This window comes from Caretta caretta, chromosome 4 (assembly GCF_965140235.1).
Source record: "Caretta caretta isolate rCarCar2 chromosome 4, rCarCar1.hap1, whole genome shotgun sequence".
Classification (NCBI taxonomy): domain Eukaryota; kingdom Metazoa; phylum Chordata; order Testudines; family Cheloniidae; genus Caretta; species Caretta caretta.
The window spans coordinates 134,193,198-134,216,909 of NC_134209.1; the positions used below are offsets into that span (position 1 = coordinate 134,193,198).

Consider the following 23,712-nt stretch of genomic DNA (forward strand, 5'->3'; position numbering starts at 1 on the left):
GACACTACTGTACTAATAAGTGATGGTCACATAAACACCACCCTATTCCGGAAACCTACTAACCGCTATACTTACCTACATGCCTCCAGCTTCCATCCAGGACACACCACATGATCCATTGTCTACAGCCAAGCTCTAAGATACAACTGCATTTGCTCCAATCCCTCAGACAGAGACAAACACCCACAAGATCTCTATCAAGTCTCTAAGGTGCCACAAGTACTCCTGTTCTTTTTGCGGATACAGACTAACACGGCTGCTACTCTGAAACCTGTTATTATGGTAAAGGTACTATTCACATGGGTAACTGCATGAGGGTTTGCCAGATTGAGTTCTATATTAAAATGTCATCTGTTACCATAGCAAAAGCTAATGGTTCTAATAGTTTCAACAGGAAAATGAGGACTATTTTGGGTCCACAACAGTACCTGTGCCACTTCACGTTGTTATTATGTTTCCATGACTTTAGCCGTATTCATAATAATCAGAATATGACTTTTCCTAAAAACACTCTGGATAAGACAGAATTATTTTTAGCAGATTGTCTTTGCTAGACTTTATGGAATAAGTGTTTGAATGAAGAGAGGGAGGTCAGTTAGGACACATGGTCAACGTGTGGTATGAAGAAGCCATAAAGAGGAGAGTGAGAAGGATATCAAAGGATTGTTTAAGAAGGCATATTAGGAGGAGTGTTAGCATTGACAGGAGAATAGTACAAAATGTCAGCAGGGATGTGGCCTTCAAGGTGAGTACAAGATATTAAACTGCTTTATACTTATTAACTAAAAGAATCGAGATATATTTTAAAAAATCCAGTGTGAAGTGTTAACTGGGCTATTCAGACTGAATAGCACTTTGATGCCAAACAGGTCACACATATAAACACAAGCCTTTGCTTGCAGTTAGCATTTGGTTTTATGAACTTTGATGCCCACAGTCTGATGCCTGGTCTACATTACGGGGTTAGGTCGAATTTAGCCACTTTAGGATGATTTTAAAATGAATGCGTCCACACAACCAACCCCGTTCCGTCGACCTAAAGGGCTCTTAAAATAGACTTCTGTACTCCTCCCCGATGAGGGGAGTAGTGCTAAAATTGACCTTGCTGGGTCGAATTTTGGGGTAGTGAGGACGCAAATCGACGGTATTGGCCTCCAGGAGCTACCCCAGAGTGCTCCATTGTGACTGCTCTGGACAGCACTTTGAACTCCGATGTACTAGCCAGGTACACAGGAAAAGCCCCGGGAACTTTTGAATTTCATTTCCTGTTTGGTCAGCATGGCGAACTCAGCAGCACAGGTGACCATGCAGTCCCCACAGAATTGTAGAGCGTAGAATGTCTTTACGCTCCCCCTATCATCTCCGTCCCTGAGGTTATCGCAGATTAGAAGGCGAAAAAAAAGCACTCACGATGACATGTTTTCCGAGATCATGCAGTCCTCCCGATAGGGCACAGCCTAATGCGTGGAGGGATGCAGAGGCCAGGAAAGAATTAAGTGAGCGCGAAAAGCGGAGGCAGGACATGATGCTGATGCTAATGGACATGATGAAGCATCTGTTGGGGGAGCAAACGGACATGATGAAACATCTGTTGGAGCTGCAGGAAAGCCAACAAGAGCATAGACCCCCGCTGCATCCACTGTATAACCACCTACTCTCCTCCCCATGTTCCATAGCCTCCTCACCCAGATGCCCAAGAACGTGGGGGGGAGGCTCCAGGCACCTAGCCACTCCACTCCAGAGGATGGCCCAAGCAACAGAAGGCTGTTATTCAAACAGTTTGATTTTTAGTGTGGCTACAATAAGCAATGTGGCCTTGTCCTTCCCTCCTCCCCCACCCCACCCGTACTACCTTGTCCGTTCTCTTTTTTTAATTAATAAAGAAAGAATGCATGGTTTCAAAACAATAGTTACTTTATTTCAAAGGGGGGAGCATGGTTGGCTTACAGGGAATTAAAATCAACAAAGGGGGTGGGTTTGCATCAAGGAGAAACACACACAAGTGTCACACTGAAGCCTGGCCAGTCATGAAACTGGTTTTCAAAGCCTCTCTGATGCGCAGCGCACCTTGCTGTGCTCTTCTAATCACCCTGGTGTCTGGCTGCTCAAAAATCGGACGCCAGATGATTTGACTCAACCTCCCACCCCGCCATAAACGTCTCCCCCTTACTCTCACAGATATTATGGAGCACACAGCAAGCAGCAATAACAATGGGAATGTTGGTTACGCTGAGGTCTGACCTAGTCAGCAAATAGTGCCAGCGAGCTTTTAAACATTCAAAGGCACATTCTACCACCATTCTGCACTTGCTCAGCCTATAGTTGAACTGCTCCTTAGTACGGTCCAGGCTTCATGAGCCATGGGAGCAAGGGGTAGGCTGGGGTAGGTGCAACCACACAGTGCTGCCAGCTGGGAGACCAGCCTGAGGCAGAAGCCTCCAGGATATTCCAGGCAGGACTGAATCTCCATGAGACAAAACTTAAAGAAGAGAATGACCTGGAGTCTCTGGCTCCCATTTGGTGCTCTAAGAGGAGGATAGCCATGTCTGTCCAGGTGCCCCTGATCGACCTCACCGAGGTCTGCCAGGAGCACCCAGGAGACGTACGATGGCTATCAGTCCTACTGCACCATCTGCCACGAAGGTAAGGAGCTGCTGCTGTGTAGCAATGCAGTACCGTGTCTGCCAGCAGCACCCAGGAGACATACGGTGATGGTGAGCTGAGTGGGCTCCATGCTTGCTGTGGTATGGCGTCTGCACGGGTAACCCAGGAAAAAAGGCGTGAAATGATTGTCTGTCGTTGCTTTCACAGAAGGAGGGAGAAAGGGAGGCCTGACGACATGTACCCAAAACCACCCGTGACAATGTTTTTGCCCCATCAGGCATTGGGAGCTAAACCCAGAATTCCAATGGGCAGCGGAGACTGTGGGAACTGTGGAATAGCTACCCACAGTGCACTGCTCTGTAAGTCGATGCTAGCCACGGTAGTGAGGACGCACTCCGCCGACTTAATGTGCTTAGTGTGGACATATGCAATCGACTGTATAAAATCGGTTTCTAAAAATTGACTTCTATAAAATCGACCTAATTTCATAGTGTAGACATACCCTATGTCTAAGATCAAAGTTTAAAAACTTAACAGCACGTCTGCTGTCACTACAAACTGTATATTATACTATTTAACCTTTGTTCTCACTGAAAATATTCCAGCCAATTTAATTAAGTTAATTTAAAATATAATAAATCTTTAGGTTGCAACTAATTTAATTATAACAAATCAAAATGTAGATTTCTTCTTAAGAGTTGATTAAGTCTGATAATTCAAAGGGACCTGTGATGGGATATCTATCCCACATAGGTGGTGAAAGGGTTAATGTGGCCTGGAGAGGCTAGTTAATCCACCTGGTTGTACCTGGTGGGTGGGCCAGGCTTAATAAAAGATGAAGCACAGCCGGAAAGGAGATGTGTGGTTTGTATAAAGAGAGGAAGACTAGAGTAAAAGGGAGGATGTAAAGGGACAAACTCTGCCAGTTCCCCCTCAGCAGTACAGCGTAGAACCTGGAGAGACCCAGAGCAGCTACCAGGGTGGAGTAACTTCTGGTGGTGAGCCCTGACAAAACGGTAGGACCTGGATCTCCAGAGAAGAAACTCAGGCGGATGTTTAATTGAAGAGGGGCTTCGGGAGTGATTTTACACCCTTAGAGAGGCCCTGATGGAAGAGGGCAGCAGAGGTGAAGGAGACTCCTGCAGTGGGGCTAAGAGAATGCCAATTGACAGGCAGATGGCCTTGAGCGGAAGACAGATGTGGAGGATCCAGAGTAAAGCCTAGACTCCAGGGAGGTAGCTCTTAAGGGAACTCTTCCTCCTTTTCAGAGGAATTGAGAGCTAAAGAAGACACAGGATGGATTAAAGTTTAAGCTTGAGCGAGGGGGCAGAAGTTGCTTTCATTGTGTTTTGGTTTTGAGTTAGGTTAAAAGATTCCAGGCAGAATCCCTGGGGCCATTCTCTGACAGAGGAGTGGAAGGGAAGAGGAGCCCTGGAGGGTGGCAGATGGTGTACAGATGACCAATGTTGTATGGGACACTGTTTGTTTGAGATGTTGGTACCCCACAAGGAGAGAGCCTTTAAAGTGACCTGTTTGGAGGGTCAAACTATGAGAAGAGGTGAACCACTGTGGGACTGCAGCAATTGTCAGTAGGTGGTGTTAGCTAGGAGAGAGCTGCTACACTACACCCTGCCAGGAGGAGGTGATCTAGCAGTGAGTTCACCCTTCTACAGTACCAATGCATGGAAAAAATCCCTTTTAGAACATGACATACACAGCATGGGGATATTAAGTATTCCACAAAAGAGATCTAGTGTGGTTAAGGATGCTGAATTAATTATAGACTAATTTTGATCACTGATTTCTAATCATGTCAAACAATGTTTATCTGATGCTATCCAAAAATAGAAATCTTTAACCACATTTCATTTAGAATGATCATAACACAAGGAGTAGGAGTTTTCTCTTATTTATAAAAAATTGTGTCCACAAGGCTGGCACATCTTCACTGCACTTGTGTCCCTTTGCATTTGACTCCTCATTCTTTTTTTGCCACTTTACTCTCCTTCATTTTTAACATGTATTTGTCTGCCCGTCTCTTCTTGTTTTCCTTCAATTCACTACACAATTCCTTCTTACCATCTAACTTAAAAATATAGTAGGCAAGAGGTCTCCCCAGGGCTGACCCTATGTTACTTGTGGATTGATGGACGGGGATACAACCTGGCTTGCTCAAAGTAGCTCCCTGACTCTCTCCCTGAACACCAAACTCAACCTTCTCTTCAGAGCATATTCACAATCATCATCTTTGTGAGTAAGAATCCTGAATTAGAATCTAAAACCTTGGCTTGTCTTTCTGACATTTTGTGGATGCCTAATGGTCAGCTCAATTTCAACATGGCTAAAATAATACTCATAATCTTCCCTGACCAACACCTCCCTGCTATCTACTTTCTTGATCACTGTGGTCACCACCACCCTGCCAGTCACTCAGGCTTGTTATATGGTGTCATCTTTGGCTCTCACCTCCCTTAGCTCCTCACATCCTACGTCTAAATCTTGCTGATTGTTTCTGAAAAACATCTCTAAGTTCACACAGCTAAAACTCTGATCCAGATTCTCATCCTATTGTGTCTTGATTACTGAAACATCCACTTCTCTGGTCTGGATAAAAGTAGGGTTGTCAGCTTTCTAATTGTAGAAAACTGAAAACCCTTGCCCTGCCCCTTCCCAGAGGCCCCACCCCTTGCTCACTTCATCCCCCCTCCCTCCGTTCCTCGGTTTCCCCCACCCTTGCTCACTTGCTCATTTTCACTGGGCTGGGGCAGGAGGCTGGGGTGCGGGAGGGGCTGAGGGCTCCAGCTGGGTGTGTGGGCTCTGGGGTAGGGCCAGGGATGAGGTGTATGGGGTGCAGGAAGGGGTTCTGGGCTGCGGCTGAGGGATTCAGCGTGTGGGAGGGGGCTCAGGGCTGGCGCAGGGGGTTGGGAGGGGGTGCAGGCTCTGGGAGGGAGTTTGGGTGCGGGAGGGGATTCTGACCTGGGGTTGGGACACAGAAGGGGGTTCGTGGTGTGGGTTCCATATGGTGCTGACCTCAGGCAGCTCCCAGGAAGTGGCCAGCATGTCCTTCCAGCTCCAAGGTGGCCAGCAGGCTTTGCGTGCTGCCCCCGTCCACAGGTGTTGCCCTCGCAGCTCCCAGCAGCCAATGGGAGCTGTGAAGCCAGGGCTCGGGGTGGTGCCTGAGGGTGGAGGCAGCACGTGGAGCCCCCCTGATCGCCCCTCCGCCTAGGAGCCAGAGGGACATGCCAGCTGCTTCCTGAGAGCCAAGCATGGAACCTGCCTGCCCTGCTAGTGCTGTGGCCAACTGGACTTGTAGCGGCGCGGACAGCTGTGCTGACCGGAGCCACCAGGGACCGTTTTTGACCAGGCGTTCCGGTCAAAAACTGGATGCCTGGCAACCCTAGATATTGCTGAAAAGATCATTCTTCTAGCCTATCACTTTGACCATTTCATCTTCTTTTTTTTTGTCCCTCTTCACAATGTAGCCTATAAAAGTGAGGTTTTTGTTAAATAGAACTGTAATAGAAATGTGCTCAAATGTAAGTAGAAAATAGGGTTTGGGGGCCTAAATTTAGCCTTGATAATAATGAGGCCTGGTAAATGATGAAGTGACAGCTCAGAGATAAATTGGGACATCACCCCTGGTCATATTGTAAACATTTTTGGTTCTAAATGGTTTTAACAAAATTTTTAGATGAAATGTGAATGTTTTGGAAGGATGCTATCTCTCTATCTTGATAGTTGTAGGAAAGGCATTTATGCAGGGGTTTAATATTAAATAGCCAATGAGGGAGTAGAAGGTATTTTTATAATGTTAGTGGAAATATAAATATGGTAAAAGGCAAGCTTAATGTTAATGAAGGAGTGTTATAATTATACAAAGGGTAGTATGCTAATTTAAAATTAGCACACTCATGCACCATCAGGGTATCATTAGAGAAATGATTATATATCCATTCTTCTCATCCAGGGACTTATCACCCCTGGATATACCATTTCAGCTTGGAATGTGAGTATAAAATGCAGTGTATAGTTATTTTGTAATGCCTGTTTGCTTTAACTAATTTTATTTTAAATAGAATTAAAAACGTTATCACTTGTTTCATTCTCAGTGCTCCACTAAATTAAATGTGTCTGTAACTACGCTGGAGGCTCAAACCTAAAGAATTTAATTTGGTTATTGGTATTATTTATTTTTTAAAATAATTAGAAATATTTAAATCAAAGCGTATAGCTGGCTCCCCCTTGCATCAAACTACTTATCCTTACTTTCAAGGCCCTTCAGGACCTACCCCTACCCTACTTATTTCTTATGCACTGTTGATGTGTCGACTCCCATGTCCATTTGGTCAATGATTCCAACTTCCATTCTCCATTTGTTACATTTGCTCATAAGCATCTTTGTGCTTTCTCCCATGCTGCCGCTCGTGCTTGGGAGAAGGAGCTCTCTGCAAACATCCACAATGTTACCTCATTATTCTCCTTCACATCTCTCCTTAAAACTCTTATTTGCTGTCATGTGTACAAAAAACTTAATAGTTAGGTTGCTGGTGTGCAGTGACCACTCTGTATCATGGGGATGATTGTCTGTCCCCATTTGTCTGTCTGTATCCATCTACTGTTTCTTGTCTTATATTTAGACTGCAAGCTCTTTGGGGCAGAGTCCATCTTTTTGTTTATTTATACAGACCCCAGCACCATGGGGTCCTGCCCATGACTAGGGGTTCTAGGTGACACAGTAATGCAAATAATAAATAACTCCGAAGAGAGTTTTCCAAATGTGACTGCAAGGCTCTGCTGATGCATTATCAAAGCAAACTGTGTAAATGAGACCTATCCCAGAATGTACTGTAGATGGCATCAAATCTAATCAAAAGTACACTGTTAGAGCTACCTTCGTTCTTTGCATCTCAGGGCACCTTGCAAGATAATAAAATTAAATTTTAAATAGCAGCTCACAATTATGACTAACCCAGTCAGATGATATTTGGATTGATAGTGTTTTATAGTTTATAAATATGGAGCCAAATTCTGCTCTTAGACACACCAATATAAATCCAGAATAACTCCACTCCATCTATGACTGAAGAACATTGTAGCCACACAAATATCCATAGATGCTAGGAAATTAATAACACAGTTTAAATAAGGACTTCTGGAGATCAAGCAGAAAAAGAATTTGCTATCAGAAGTGTAAAGTATTGACTTACAAGAAGAATCTATTTATAATGAAAGTCCTTGTACAACACCAATTTTGGATTTAACTGATAATAAAGCAGAAAATATTTTAATTCTGACTTTCAAGAATTTGTGACACTGATAAAATGCAAATGACAGGTGACAAAAGAGAGGAGAGAAGTCATATACAAAGGTGCTAAAGTCTATTTTTTCCCCCAGATAACAACCCGTTATGCAAAATAAGAGGAAAGAATAAATCACAATCAAAGCTTTCCTTGAAGAATGAATAATAACTGGCATGGTTTCTACAGTGACTTTTATACAAAAAGGGATCTTATTTTCAGGGATAAAATGACAGCAAAAATACTCGGGGGAGAAGAGTAAAGAAAAAGGAGGATTTAGACAGTGCAAGTATCAGAGTGACTTGCCATATCCCTAGATTCAGCTGTTCTCCCTGTTCCTCCTTTTTAAAAAAGGATGTGTAAGAAAGTTTGATTCATTTGTCCATCATGGAGGCAGGTACTTCTTTTGTTTTTGTACCTCCCACTCTAGAGCGGGAAGTACAATCTAACTGTTCAATAAATGTGAAGAGATGTCAACACCTCTGTATATAACACTTTCCCTCCTTTCCTCCAATCTTCCGCCAAAATTGTGAATAAACAATTTAAACTTCCTTATTCTTTGCTTACGAAGAGAAAAGTCAACATTACTCAAATGAAATTTCCTATCAAAATTATTCTGAGTCAATATATTTCAGGTGTGAAATAAATGCAATAAAAAGTGTTCATTATACAATTTTCATGCCAAAATCTGCTCTATTACACTGGTACAACTCCACTGCAGTGACTTAAAAGGGACTGTCCAAGTGTAAATAAAAGCATTGTGTGGCCCATGATATCTACCGCCAAGAGGTTGTCTTGATGAAATAACCCATCCGAGCATTGTAATGGAGATTTCAGCTCCAGACCCTGTAGAACAACTAAGAAAACAGTAGTAGGAAACAAGACCCTTTTTAAAAAAAGTGTTGATGGTAAACAAAACATTACCATTTAAATAAAACACAAACAGGGTTAACTTTGAACCTTAGCCTGAAGTCCTTGGGCCTGATTTCCACTGCTTAGCACTCTGTAGCTATTTACACCTGTACAAAGAGGGTTTAAAAGACTATCAGGTTAAAATGGTAGCATTTGATACCTGCTTTGTACAGATGGAAATGACTACATAAGGTGCAAGGCTGTGGAGAATCAGCCCCATGTACTGATCCCAGTTGAAGTACTGACCAGTTAAGGACTGTTGTGGTATTGCTCGGGTGACCATACATTTTGGTTCTGGACCATAAATACAACTTTTTGCATTGTTCCAGTTGGTTTAAACTACATTGGCCAGAAGGATGTCTAGCTTCTCTCCAACCTCTCTTCTTTCCTTTTCACTGAAGTCAGATACACCACCCTCCCTATCTCTAAGCTCCCTTTGTTCCCTCTTTGATTCTGTGGCCCTCTTTGATTCTGTGGCACTGCCTGCAGCATATAGACAATCTGAGGCAGAATAAAAGAAAAGCAGGAGGCTGCCTGGCAAGTGCCACACTGAGCCCAACATAGAGGCAGCTTCTGGGCTTGATTTCAGTAGAAATGAAAAGGGGAAGCAGCACTGGAATGGGAGCCAGGGACCAGCAAAAGGAGGTTGAATGAAAGTAAATAGGATGATGGTAATATGCACCCATCAATTGCACGTCCTCACCACTAACCAATCCCATGTCACTTACTCCTGCCCATCTAACTACAGTATCTGTCTAAGGAGGTTATGGTGCCCATTACTGGAGTATCTGAGCACCTCTCAACACTCCTGTAAGGTAGGGAAGTGCTATTTATTCCCATTTTTACAGATTGGGAACTGAGGACAGAGGCTAAGGGACTTACCCAAGGTCACACACAATCTGTAGAGGATCATGGACTTGAATCTACATCTCCTGAGTGCTAGTACCCTGTACCTTCATTCCTCTCTCTTCCTCTAGTCCCCCATGACAAACACTGTCAGTTATCAACCTCTCTCCCATCCTTGCTCACACAAACAATCCCCCTTTTCATCCACCCTTTCCTATTTCCAGTACCTGCCACCACTGAACCTCCAGGCCACTGTATCTCATCCAAAGCCTCTCACACCAGTTCCCTGGCTCCTGGTGATCACTATAAGAAAGTTGCCCTGGTTTGGGGTTTGAAAATTTGGTCACCCTAGCTATAGGTTAACATTATAAAATATGTAAGAAAATGCAGTGAAATTCAAAATATCACATTAGAGAAAGGACATCTTTATATTTAAAAAAACTCCCATTAAAACTGTGAAATCCACCTAGGATAAACTGGCACTTACTGTACCTGTAAAACTTTAGCTGACTCATCCAAGAGATGCTCTACGCTCTCATTTTCAGGATTAAATTTGTTGAGCTGCTGGACCACTATTTCAATATGTTTTCCAGGGCTAGCCATCTTCACCATGCAAAGTCCTATAAATAAAGTAAATCATTAAATTTGTATGGCTCGTTCAATTGCAGCATAATGTATGTTGATAGGCTTGCAGAGACACGCATACTGCAGTAATGTAAATGGGAACATTCAGGTCAAGCGTTCAAAATCCCAATTGTCCAACCAGAAAGGCTAACAGAAGGAATGAGCAGACAATATAAGCATCAATAAAATAAATAAGTGACAAATTATGAGGCCTCTTTTATTCTGACAATGTCTCTTTAATGATCATTAGGATAACATATTCAACTAATTTCAGTAGCAGATTATTGGGTGAAGTATATCTAAAACTTGTATTGGAGAGAAACAGTAACTCTAGCATGCATACTTTATGGGCCAATTTCTGCGCTAATTTAACTCACAGAACTTTCCTATTGAGATGTAACTGAAGACAGAACTTTAGTCTTAAATCCAATCTTAGGGAAAATACTCACAAGATTGCACACTACCCCCTTACTCTGTTCCCTTTCCCACCTGATCCCTAGACTTAAAAGAAGTCTCTGTCCTGAGAACGTTTGTCTGTACATCACCATGCCTGTTTACATTGCCAGGTAAACATAATAATGTTCAGTGAGTAAAGTCATTATCTTGGTCCAGCCATGCAAACCAAAATTATCACCAATTTAATTTTTTCATAGTGAAAATAAAATGTTAAAAAAACCTCCCAAATCTTGTATTTAACATATATCATACACTTCTGTTAAAAAAGAATGCTTGATCAAGATTCTAAAAGGCTGTTAGAATACTTCCTAATACAAAGTTTCTGTACCTCACCTTCCAGCACTACTGCATTTCACTATAATTTTCATAACATGTTTAAATACTAATCTCAAACTGTTGAAAGGAAAATGAGTTTGTGTGTGATTATGTTTAATATGGGCATATAGCTAACAGATCTGATCAAAACACAACTGCTAACTAGTAAGACAGTTTCTGAGCAGTTTTATTATTATATAAATTTTATAAAGCAATTATATAAAGCTACATCATGTCTTTAAGGGACAGCCTAGAAGTGAGTGGTGCCGCAGAATCATACTGCCACAGAAAAAGCATTAGGAAGAATTCTGCTTCAGGGAAACACCTCCCAGAACCATCCAGTGTGCAAGAGGAGAATATTCACTTCTATATCCTTTTATGGGGTATAGTTTGCTCCACCCCGAATGACAAAATTCTTTCAGGCTCTAAAGATTTAGATAAGGGTGCCAGGTGGGATAGGTATCTATGTGGTTATTCAGACTGACCCAAGGCTTCCAATCCAACTACCATTGAAGTCAAAGGGAGTCTTTCTATCTGCTGTAATGGGAATTGGTTGGGGCCCTCCCCCTCTGAACATCCCGAGCTTCACATATCCCCAGTAAAAATTTAAAAAATTGAAAATAGTTAAATGAAAAACAAGGTATTTGAAGCTCCATAATTAACTGTCAGACCCCCTGATACAGGTACTATGTAAAAGAAAAAAATTCTTCACAGCAGCAGTTTGGTGAGTTTGACTATATTTAAACAGATTGAGGTTTTATTTTAAAAAATGATAATCAGATTGTTTAATCTTCATGCTGGCTTCAGTCAAATAAAACAGAACCAAATTCAAATAAGGTGGAATGGTATGAAAAATTAGGAGTAAAAACCACAAGCTGGTGCCTTGTTATCCTTCTGTTTGCAAAGTATAATAGGAGATTATATTTTCTAATCCTGAGCTATTAAAAAGTTTTCTGTATCAACAGACATTTTTCCCTTCACTACCATATCCAGAATTTCAATTAATAGCCTTAAAAGGTTGCAACCCCATTTACTTCAGTGGAACTACTACACTTTCTTAAATCAGGACCAAATAAGGTTTTTGTGAAATTCAATAAGGTTGAGTAGGTGCTGCTCAAAATGACCCAGATGCTTTTTTCATCTATGTGGCAGAGAAGGAAACAAAACCATGGAAATTGCAAAGAATATAGGGTAAAAATCTCCACAGAAGGGAAATATGGGTACACCAGAGCATCCCCACTTACCATATAACTTTCTGCACCCCTAACATTTAATCACACCACTTTATGACCATAATCAACTGGAGTCAGGGTACAACTCCTCTTTGCAGCATGCTTTTGTCTTAGGGCAGCATAACTTTAGATGAAAAAGGCTTTTTTTTAAACATACAAGTGGTATGGATGTACAATAGCAGTTATTATAATGGAAGCTTTGTGTGCTGACTGGTTAAAGGACCAGACCCTACATTTGATATTTTCCTACATATCCTACCATGAATATATTTTAATGTATGTAGTTGCATGCTCTGTAACATGCTTAGTAAAAATACTATGTCCTTGTATAGCATTTTTTTATCTGATGATCTCACAGTGCATTCTCACAGCTATTAATCCTTACACAACAACTCTCAGGCAAGTCAATTTTATTATCCTCATTTTACAGATAGGTAAACAAAGGGACAGAGTGATTAGGAGTGGTTATCCAGGGTCACCACAATCAGGGATAAAGGTCAGCAGTCCTACTTCTCAATATTCTGCTCTAAAAAAAAGACACACACTGTCAAAATATTGTAGTCTGTTCTTTTTTTTTTCTATTATATTTATAGACATCTAGTCAGCCACTAGAATTCTGGTTAAACTATACAGTGAACTTGATTTTTTTCCCTTCAGTGATGCACATGATCACACATCTTACCCATTTTTGTCTTATCTCTGTTTTGTCTGTCAAAAGTATACATTTATGGTCATGTATGTAACAGATGCTGTTTGTCTGTGTAAGCCATGTCTACTCGGTGTGGCTAGGCCAACACAATTGATGAACCTGCTACAGCCTTGGTGAAGAGAGTTGAATTAGCTTAGGTGGCAAAGATTAAACTATTAAGATCCAGAGGTCCCAGCTCTGATCCCTGTTGCCAATGACCCACCCAGGGGCATTGGCATTACAACTGGTGGCCTCTATAGTGAACTGAACTGGTAAGCCTCTGAACTGCATAACATGCTTGCCTGGCCAGGGACAGTATGTAAGCTATTATGCCTACTTGGTGTGGCACTTTGTGCCCATCTGGTGGTGGCTAGGCCAACTAGACATCTGAGCTTGGTACAGCCACATCTAAGAGAATAGGCTCTTTTAGATCAGGCAGCAGAAGATCATTTATTAAGCTCCAGATGTCCCAAGTTTGATCCCTACTACTGACTACCCATCCTGGGGTGTAAGCAATTATAACTTCTTTGCCCAGTGATGCCCATTATAGCAGTGGTTCTCAACCTGAGGTCTGCGGACCCGGGGGGGTCTGCAGATCCTGGGGGGTCTGCAGACTATGTATAAGAGATCCGTGAAAGGTTGTTGTTACCATAAAATAGTGGCTTTTAACCCTTGGGACTCTGCATACTATTTTTCCAAATGGGTCTACACCTCCATACAAAAAGTTTTAGGGGTCTGCAAATGTAAAAAGGTTGAGAACCACTGCACTATAGAATGCTTACATGCTAAACAACCCCAGACAATAATAATGTTTCATGTATTTTATAGTGTTGTAGCTATGTTGGTCCCAGGATCTGAGAGACAACATAGGTGAGGTAATATCTTTTACTGTTGGTGGAAGGAAGAAGAGCTCTGTGTAGCTCAAAAGCTTGTGCTGCCCATCAACAGAAGTTGGTCCAATAAAAGATCTCATGTATTTTTAGTACTTTTCATCTTGAAGGGTCCCAAAGTGCTTCAGAAACATGCCTGTGGATATCATCCTGTCTGTCAATGTTATGCTTGTGGAGTAATTTAAGTACAATTTACTTGTCCTATTTTAGTAATTGTATATTGACAAATTAGTTTAAATAACTGCATGTATACAACATCCCTTCTCTACCCTCTGTTTATTTGTTTGTCTCTCAGCTCCCATGATAGGGACCATGTCTGGAAATTGCCCAGTACATGGTGAGTGTGACCAGGCAGAAATAAGGATGAAAAGCAGCGACCTCTAAAATGGTAGGGGAGGCCAACAGCAAGTCTAATAAGTTCCACAACAGTGTGGGAGAGGGAAAATTTTAGCAAAGGATACTGAGGCAATGCTCTGTTCTTCTAATCAAACAAATAAAGTAAATCAGCCTTCAATTTCTGCACAGGGAGGGTGGACACAACTTGCCTTTTAAGGTTTCATCAGTGCTTAATTTGCAATGAAAGAGGTGCCAGGGCTCTAGCAATGTTGTGTGTGGGTTTTTTTTTGCTAACACTCAGAACTGATGCAGAAAACCCAGAGGTGCCGGGGCTCAGTCCTGGCAAGCCCTGGCACAAAATAAGCACTGGGTTTCATCCTGAAGACTCTCACACAGTGAACTAAATAGCAGCGAGCCTCAAACAGGGGAATGGCTGGGGCGAGCCCTAAACCGGGGTCCCTCTCGGGCGGGCGAAGGGCTGTGGCGGGGCATTTGTATTTGAAGTTGAAGGCTTTGAATCCCTGGGCAGTAGTAAGGGTCCTAGCGAGGCCCAGCCCCCACTCACCGCTATGGGAGCCGCAGCAGAATCAGCACAGTCCATCTGGAGCGGAGACTACTTGGTTCTCCAGGTAGTGCCCGCAGTGTGCAGGCGCGGAGGCCTCTGGGATTTGTAGTCCACTCAGCCGTCCTCATTCGTGTATTCGAATAGTCCAGGGAGGAGTAAAAAACTACAAGACTAAAAGCAAGATGGCGGCAAATGTTTACATACTGTTGCCTAGTAACTGGTGGTCAGCGGGACCCCAGCTGGTGAATTTTTTTAGCCCCAGAAACTGCCTGAAACCTAATTAACCGGGTTGACTATAATAATTATTTACTTAATATTATTAAGTGGAAGCGTTAATTATTGCCCTGCGACAAGACTACAAGTCCCAGCATACAACTCGCCACCCTTATTTTCAGCGGCCCCTTGAGCTATGGCGGCGTGGCATGCTGGGAGTTGTAGCCCTCCCCTTCTGAGCTTGCTTAGGGAGAGGGATCCATGTTAAGCAAATGAGCAGCCGAGTGGGCGGGGTCAGCGGGCAGGGGGCCCCTCGCGGCCGCCTTCCAATTGGTCCAAGAGCAGAGAGCGCTGGTGAGGGGGTCCGCCCGTGCGCAGGCGCACGGATGAGCGCTGCTGCTGGGAGCTGGTGGCGGCGGCGGCGGAATGTTTTGGGGGCTGTCAATGAAGAGAGGCGCCGCCGCCGCCGCCGTTGCTGGCCGGTGCCTGGGCAGGTCAGCCTGAGGGACACTCCTCCACAGCAGGGCAGAGCCTCCCTCGCGGCTCGTAGCCTGACCGGGGCTTGCCAGCCCCTCAGAGCAGCCTGAGGAGGGGACGGGGTTTCGGCAGGTCCCCCCCAGCCGCCTGCGGTGCCGGGGGAGAGGGATCCGCCAAAGCCCCCCCGCCACCAGCAGCCGGGGGCGGGAAGCGGCCTGAGAGGCTGAGGCGGCCGCGGGGGCGATGATGAACAGGTTCAGAAAGTGGCTCTACAAGCCCAAGGTAAGTTGCGAGCCTGCTGCATCTCCGGCGCGCCGGCTCTGGTTTGGGGGTGTCCATTGTGGGTCAGCCCTTCCTGCGCGCCGGAGGGCGAGGGAGCCCCCGGTGCCTGTGTGCGCGGCGACGGGCGCGGGAAGCGCCGGCCGAGGTGCCCTGTAGGATCCCGCGTGTGAGCGGAGTCCTTGGAGGGAGCCTGCCGGGCGTACCTGCCGCGCTGTGCCCAGCCCGTGCACCTACGAGCTGCTGTGGGCAGAGGAGGGAGTATGTTATTGTCTAGGTCTTGCCGGGCAGCGTCAGGGAAGGGGTCCGAGGAGGGGGTCTGGCAGTGCCTCACTTTGTGGGGCTCACCTGGACGGTGTGTGGCGCTCAAAAGGGATTTCGGCAGCCCGCCGCCCTCCCAACCTTGCTTGTCTCTCACGGGCATCCCGTGATTCGCTGTATCTTTAACTTGCAGCCGATTAGATCCTTGGCAGTTGAAGAACATGCGTTTTGTTTTTTTTTAATTATCAGGTAGACCCAGTTTTAAAAGGGAGGCAGTAGAGATCTATAGAGAAATAGGATTTTGTTTTATTTGTGCTGCTGATAATGATCCACTGTGTTTTCAGAGACAGCAAAAGTGTGCTAGGATTTGCAAGGCACCCGCATTCGAGTGAGCGGTTTCTCTGCGCGTCGGGAGAGCCCTTCAGGCAGCTTATCTGTTCAGGGAGGCGAGATGACAAAGCAGAGCATGTGCTTTATTGTTATTTGGACCTGACAACAAAAGAAGAGGAGGGGGAGGCTTTCGGATGCTGTTCTTGGGGGATAGTTGTCTCATTGGAGGTTCCTTACTGTGTTTGTCTTTCTGTGCTGATGTAGAGCTGCTGCTGGTTTAGCTGTGTGAGACTACTACTCTGCCAGTGTAATCTTCACTTTTCACAGTTACTAGGCAGTCCTTTATTCCCTTTGGACTTTTAGTTTCAATTAAACCCATATAGCAGCTGTTTACTGTGTTGCATACAATTCACTCCCAATTTGGAGAGCGAGTAAAACCTTCACATTTGTCAAATGTTGCTAATTCTATATTTTAATGGAATACTACTAAATATATAGGTTTCAGGGTAACAGCCATGTTAGTCTGTATTCGCAAAAAGAAAAGGAGGACTTGTGGCACCTTAGACTAACCAATTTATTTGAGCATAAGCTTTCGTGAGCTACAGCTCACTTCATCGGATGCATCTGTAGCTCACGAAAGCTTATGCTCAAATAAATTGGTTAGTCTCTAAGGTGCCACAAGTCCTCCTTTTCTTTTTACTAAATATATATAAAGTGAAAACTTCTAAGTAAAGATTTTGTTACATTGTGGTTTGTGGATGGATGTCGTCTTGTTTTGCCTCCCAAAATTAATTAATTAAAACGTCATAAAGCAAGATTTGTAAAACAGTTTACACCAGAATTATCAGAAGCTTCTGGGATAGGTAAAGTAATGGTAGGAGAGCAGTATTCTCTTTTGTATGACACTCTTTTCATAAACGAAAGGATGTTAATATTTTTGAACAGCTTACTGATGTCTAGGTGATGAATGGAATGCCCTGATACTGTAGTTGTGTTTATGTTCTCAAGTACCTAATTTAACTCTTGTAAATGTCACTATTTTTCTTTAAGTTTTAATTTTAATATGGTGTAAAGTCTCATATTAAATCTTTCAGACATGGTTGCTACTTTCATCCAAATAGTAAGAACCAGTCCTTTTGTCATTTTATTGTATATTGGGATGATGCTATAAAAGTTTGTTTGCTGGTTTTGTAGAATTTCATATATAATTTAATCCTGATTAACACTTTTTGAAAAAGGGATTTTTTTTAACCTAGTGAAATTGGAGACAGGTGGAATCTTCTTTCAGTTGTTTACTTTATAAACTTGATAGCACTTTGTATTTAGTCACCTTCATAGTTTCTCCCCTTCATAGACAGCTTGTTTTTTGTGCACACCTTTTATTTAGCAGTGGGGGAGAGAGAAGCCATTTTAAAAAAACAGGAAAACATCTTTGCAAAGCCACAAATTTAGTAGGAGAACTCACTGGTAAATGCAGTAACTGATGCTACTTCCTTTTTGAAACTGATTAGATTTTAAAGTGATAGTGTTCCTTCTAATAGAGAATTCTAGATATGGTGAAACTGATTTACTGTTATCAGTAGTATATGTTTGCATACTATTGTTTCACTTCATTTGAGAGCAAAGGAAATTCTCAAACCTGTGGTGGAAGAGTATTGAGCCTCATAAAATCGGTATTGACATTTCAAATAGAACCATTCCCATTATGTTTTTAAAAGAGCAATACCTCCCTTTAATAAAAAAAAAAAGAGAGAAAAACAAAGTTACTTTCATCAGAAGGGGTATCACTTTTGTTCATACATGGTTTGCTTGCAAGGATGAAAGTAAGTTTTTGTTTCAAACAATTTTGTTCTTTTCACACTAGTGTAATTATATTCAGAATCAGTATTGTTCACTGTAATTGGTAATTGTGAATTCCTCCAGAAACAGCCACTCCTGCAGTAAGTATCTGTTAAAACATTTGTTACTGTAGAATATTTCTTAGAGTAACACAATAGAACTAAATACACAAAGACTTAAATAACAAGTTTGAGTTAGAAATTAAGATGGGAATTTAGGATTAGGGATGCCTGGCACTTTGTCCATCACTTCCCGGGTTATGCTAGCTGCTTTCCCCTTCTATCAATTGGTCTGGAGTGTCCCCTTAGTAGGTTGGTCTGTCCCACAGTTCATTTTTATATAATTTAGCATGGTGATCTTTGGGGGGTGGGATAGACAGTGCTGGATTTGCACTCTATACATTTCCATGTGTGTGTCAGAGATATGAGGCATTCTTACACTTCTCAACTCCAGCCTGCTGCCACCAGCTCCCTCTTCAGTCCTAAAGCTCCTAAAATCTTAAACTTGGATCTTTGCAATAGCAATAAATTTTGCTGACACTACTCTTTTTGGCAATTCTGTTGTTAGCCTTTTAGAGTTAATTAACTTAAGTGTTCAATTTTCTCCCCCCCCCCCCATTGTTTTTTTTTTTAGTGGGGTAGTGGTAGAATGCATGGTACTGAGTTTAGACAATCTCTCATCTTTCAAACCTGGGTTCCTAATACTATTCATACATGTTCATTAATGAATATGGCTTAGAATAAATACCAGTAGACATTTGTCCATCTCATAAAACTAATACACAACTTACTTTAAATCAGCACCAATTCTGTAAGAGAAGCCAGGGAATAGGGTAGCACAAGTATTGCACGTCACAAATGAGGTGAATAGATAAAACTATATGGACAAATTAAATGTAGAACCAGCCTTTACTATACTTACCTCTGTGACGAAGTGGGACTGTTCTTAATGTTTCCTCTGAATAGTGTGGGGTGCCTCAGTTTTCCCTGTGCCGTTCTTAAGAATCTAGGTGGTGGGATAAGGGTGTATGATCCTTGCAGAGCCCTAGAGGGCAGGTGTGTGCAGGGGTCTGGACACAGACAATGGCCGACACCCTGTTTCCTGGCAACTGGTGGCCTGGGCCCTTCTTCCCTGCAAGGTGAGAGCTAAAGAGTTGGAGAACAAAGGAATCAGGTGACCTCCTGGCCCGGGAAAGGGACAAAGCCCAGAGGAGGAGGGGCTGAAGAGAGTTTCAGTTTGGGGCTGGCTGGGGATGTGAAGTGCAGACGTGGTTGTCCAGCTCACTGTCCCCCAAAATGGACCCAGCTGAGGGGTCCTGTTCTCTGTACCTACAAGCTCTGTTCTAGACCGTGTTCCTGTCATCTAATAAGCCTTCTGTTTTATTGGCTGGCTGAGAGTCACGTCTGACTGCGAAGTTGTGGGGCAGGACCTTCTGGCTTCCCCAGGACCCCGTCTGGGCGCACTTGCTGTGGGAAGCGCATGGAGGGGCAGAGGATGCTCAATGCTCCGAGGTCAGACCCAGGAAGGTGGAAGCCAGGTGAACTGTGTGTCCTGCAGACAGGCTGCTCCCTGAGAGGAGACTTCCCCAGAGTCCTCCCTGGCTTCGTAGGGAGCAGTTCCAGAGCATCGCCCAGGGACTCTGTGACAACCTCTGACTAGTGCTATCATACAGACGTAAACTTTACTCAATTGACTATAAGAACATTTTTTATAAAAGAGATGCAGAAAGTAAGTACATACAAACTAAATTAAAAATAAATTTCAGTTAGATGGTGAAAATATCTTTGGAAACATCCAACTATTGTGTGCTGTAGATTTAAGGAGTATTTAAGTAGTTTAAACAATTATATTTGAACTGCGTACAGTATTTGCCAACTTTCAGATCACTTTGATTTCAACCTTGTGAGAAATTGAGCATATTATATTAAGAGACCCAGGCAACTAAATGTGGTGGTGGTAGATTTTCACCTGGACCAAACTTGGAGAATCTGGGTGGCATAAAAGTAGGAAGGGCTGCTTCCTTATTGTTCACCTCCCTCATCTGGACCCTGTAGAAATAGGTCTGTGAGGGGACAAAGCAATGGGTTAGCTGCTCTCATCTATGTGGAGATTCCCTAACTGAGCTGATGCTAAGTGGATTAGAAAGATGCAGCATCTTTGGGGAACTGTCTCTTGGCGGTTTCAAAGAGCAAGTGTTCCCTGGCAGAGTAATGGTGTTGAAGTGTTTAACGTTTCCTTGACACTGTACAAGATAGGGTCTCAGTCAACTATGTAGAACAATCTAAATAGAAAATATAAATTGGATGTAAAGAGGAGGAAGAAAAGCTAGCATCTTTTTTTGGTCAAGTTTTTTTTTCTGGTTGGTAGTTAAGTTTCTAGGTTTGAGACAGCATTTTTAGTGATGGGTTAGTACTTGTGGGTATTAGGGAAGAACTCAATTTTCAGCAGGGAACTGATCGAGAAGGTAGGCATCTGACATGTCTCAAAATCCCTATCAGCATAGAGGGCACTGAAAGAGAGGGAAGAAAAGTAGGAGAAAAACATGAAAGGAGGGGTAGTACTGCTGACTTCAGGAATTTAAAATTATGAAATGGGCTCCAAAAATTGTGAGATTTAAAAAAAAAAACTGTCTGCATTTTTATTCTGGTTTTGGAGCTTTTACGGTTCATGTTTTAAAGCTTTTTTTTAACAACCATGAATGCTAGAAACTTAAAAACAAAAAAGAAAGCTGAGGTTCTTGCATAATTGACTTTCTTAAAGATCTAGTATCCGTAATCAAGCAGTCAGTATTGTAAGAATTGCAAACTTGGGAAGCATTAGGCAGAATTCATTGCGGTAGTGGAGAGGGGAGGGGCAGTAGGAAGAAAAGGACACAGATATAGGTGAGACAGAAAATGGTTGCTGTTGTTTGTATTACAGTAGTCCCCAGTGGCTGCAACCAAGATTTGGGCCCCCACTGTATAGACACATAGTAAGAGAGTCCCATCCCCCAAGACATTACAAGAGGCAAGATAGACAAAGAGTGGGAGGAGAAACAGAGGCATAGAAAAATGAAGCGAGTTGCCCAAGGTCACAAGCAAGTCAGTGGCAGAATCCAGAATAAGACCTGGACCCTCAAGCAGTGTCCTATTCACTAGACCACACTGTCTCCAATCATGTTGGTTATGGAAGGGGAAGCTAAGAGAGCTGTATTTGCTGCAAGTGGGAGGAGAAGGAGTCAAAAAGCATAGTGAAATGGTTTGAGTAGCTAGTGAGGAAGATGATTTTTAGCTGCTGTAGTAAATGGACTGGAGGGGAGTGAGATGGGATACAGTAACCATTGTTTTGAATACCATAAATTGTTTCCTAGTTGCTAGTTTCCTGTAAATCTTATTTTCCCTTTCTGGGACTCCAGATTTGATATGTCAAGGCAGATTTTGTTTTGAGTGTTTTCCCTTCTTTTCGAAGCAAATGCAGACAGGGATTTCAAGCAATTGTATTCTTGAATTGCTGCATGTTGATAGGACAATAGTTATCCTGTTTGCTCTCTTATGTGTTGCAGGCTTCCAGCCTTTGCTGCTGCCTTTTTTAAAAAAGTGATGGCTTCTTCTTTTAGATAAGAGGGTTTCTCACCTGTGACTGAAATGTGTGTATACACGTAATGGAAAAAATATCTTATCAGTTCAGTTCACTTCTTATCTTGTACTGACAGAACATTCCACATGTGTTAGGTCAGAGGCTATTTCACAAGTGGTATCAAGAGGTTAGTGGAAAGTTGGGCCTTTAAAGAGTTTTTTGTAGTTTCAAAACTAGCTTTAAATCAGTGATGATATCGAAAGCATTCAGAAAAAAATAAGTTAAAGGTGAACTGGAAATGAATCACTTATTCTTTTGTATGGCTGTTGTTTTAGACTTGTGAAAGTGAAATACAGGTTTGCTGATGCTAAACCTGCAAATAGGAGCAGATAAGATAATTATAAATATATTAATAATCTTGTATTGTTAGATTTAAAATAGGGCATTAAGTTAATTTATTCAGTAGATAAATATTTAGAAATTGGTGTAAGCAAAAAGGACCATATGAGAAATGTGTGTTAGAGATGTACTCAAAGTAACACCCATAAACAAAAAAATGCAGGAGTATAGACTCAGATGGTTTGGTCATGTAAAGGGCAGTCCTGACAACTCTGTGGGTAAGAGTCCAACAGAACAAGATTAAAGGCAAAAAGACGGAGGCTGAAGTGTTGGGATGTCATAAAGGAAGATATGTTAGCATGTAGTGTGTTTGAGGACATTGGATTGACCAGATCATTTTGGAGGGAGAAATCTTATAGAGCAAACTCCATTTGATGGGCTTAATGCCAGGAGGAATAAAAACGGAATTTCTAAACATTTCTTCTTCCTGTGAAAACAGAATTTTCTAGCTTGTCACAGGTGGAATTTTTCACGCAAAACCTGTCTGTGCCAAAAATAAAAATAAAAATGCAGATTTGGGTTCAACTGAAACAATTAGTAAATTTGGGTAAATTTTTGGCAAATTTTGATTAAAAAAAGTTTCTGGAATACAAAATATGTTTCAGTATTTTCCAAAACACAATATTTTGACTTTTTTCTTCTTCTTCAGGAAAATGTTTTATTTTGGCATTTCCCTCAATCTTATTTAAACAAACATTAAAGAGACACTGAAAGTGAAACAAAACATTTAGTTTGAGTCAAACCAAACAGTTTGACTCCATAATGATTTTTCTTGTGCTCTTTCAGTTCAGCTTGTGAACAGAAAAATCAGTTGCATAGCTCTAACGACAAATTATGGCAAGTTCAGAGTTGAAAGCTTGGAATATTCAGCTAGGGTGCAATCTGATTGAAAAAGAGGTAAAAAGTATAATACAAATTTACATGGACCCTTAAGTAATCTTTCTCTTTTTTTTTTAATGGTGTCACCTGAACAGTGTTTTTTCTAGGCCATAGGATGAGTAAATAAAACCTTTGCAATTAATTTTGGTCATGAAAAATCATGAAAAGAAAGTTTGTGATCATGAAGAAATTTGTTTTATATAACTGTGAAGTTGGCCGAATAAAATAAATAAATGAAACTTTTCAAAGAATATCTTTCACTGAGAATAGTACAACCAATTTACATAATTACTTGTGAAGCAGAAAGCATCCTATTGTAACCTTTCTGCCCATCAGAGTTGGCAGCAACAAGGGCTGGGTTCAGTATCTAGGGGTTCCATTCCAATAACACAATGCAAAACCGGCTTGAGCCCCCACCCAGTGACCTGGGACAAATATATACCACCCCCGCTGGGTGCTTCTAAGAGGCAATACTTCCCGATTTTGCAAGCACAGAGTCTGAGTGTCGCAAAAGCCTTTTAATAACAGAGAGAAACAATGTGGCATTATATTGGGGAAACACCAACAGGATTCATAACACAACCTGTGATCAAAAAACCCACCCTAAGCAAATTGGGGCATGTCCTTTCCCTTTCCTTTCCCAAAAGTCACCCAAAGTCCCAAAAGTCTCTGTCCCTGGTCATAGAATTATAGAATATCAGGGTTCGAAGGGACC

At 42.4% G+C, this 23,712-nt stretch overlaps 2 protein-coding genes across 12 annotated transcripts in view; one reads left to right on the plus strand and one right to left on the minus strand.

The window, feature by feature from the left end:
• The window catches only part of CFAP99 (cilia and flagella associated protein 99), a 106,088-nt gene extending 91,166 nt beyond the window's left edge, over nt 1-14,922 (minus strand). For 2 of the 4 annotated variants that reach the window (XM_075128093.1, XM_075128091.1), the window contains exon 1: nt 10,152-10,274. In XM_075128093.1, coding sequence (XP_074984194.1) covers nt 10,152-10,271 — 120 coding nt within the window. In that variant the 5' untranslated portion in view covers nt 10,272-10,274. Of the gene's footprint in view, nt 1-1,410; nt 1,556-10,151; nt 10,280-14,765 lie in introns of those variants that run through there. The other 2 variants (XM_075128092.1, XM_075128090.1) reach the window with 2 other exon arrangements.
• Nucleotides 14,923-15,350: 428 nt separating this feature from the next.
• Nucleotides 15,351-23,712, plus strand: part of ZFYVE28 (zinc finger FYVE-type containing 28) — a 324,770-nt gene continuing 316,408 nt past the window's right edge. For all 8 annotated transcript variants that reach the window (XR_012668216.1, XR_012668217.1, XM_075128096.1 and 5 more), the window contains exon 1: nt 15,351-15,737. Coding sequence is in view for 5 of the 8 variants with exons in the window: in XM_075128094.1 (XP_074984195.1) it covers nt 15,699-15,737 (39 nt within the window). In the remaining 3 variants the exon portion in view is untranslated. The remainder of the gene's footprint in view (nt 15,738-23,712) is intronic.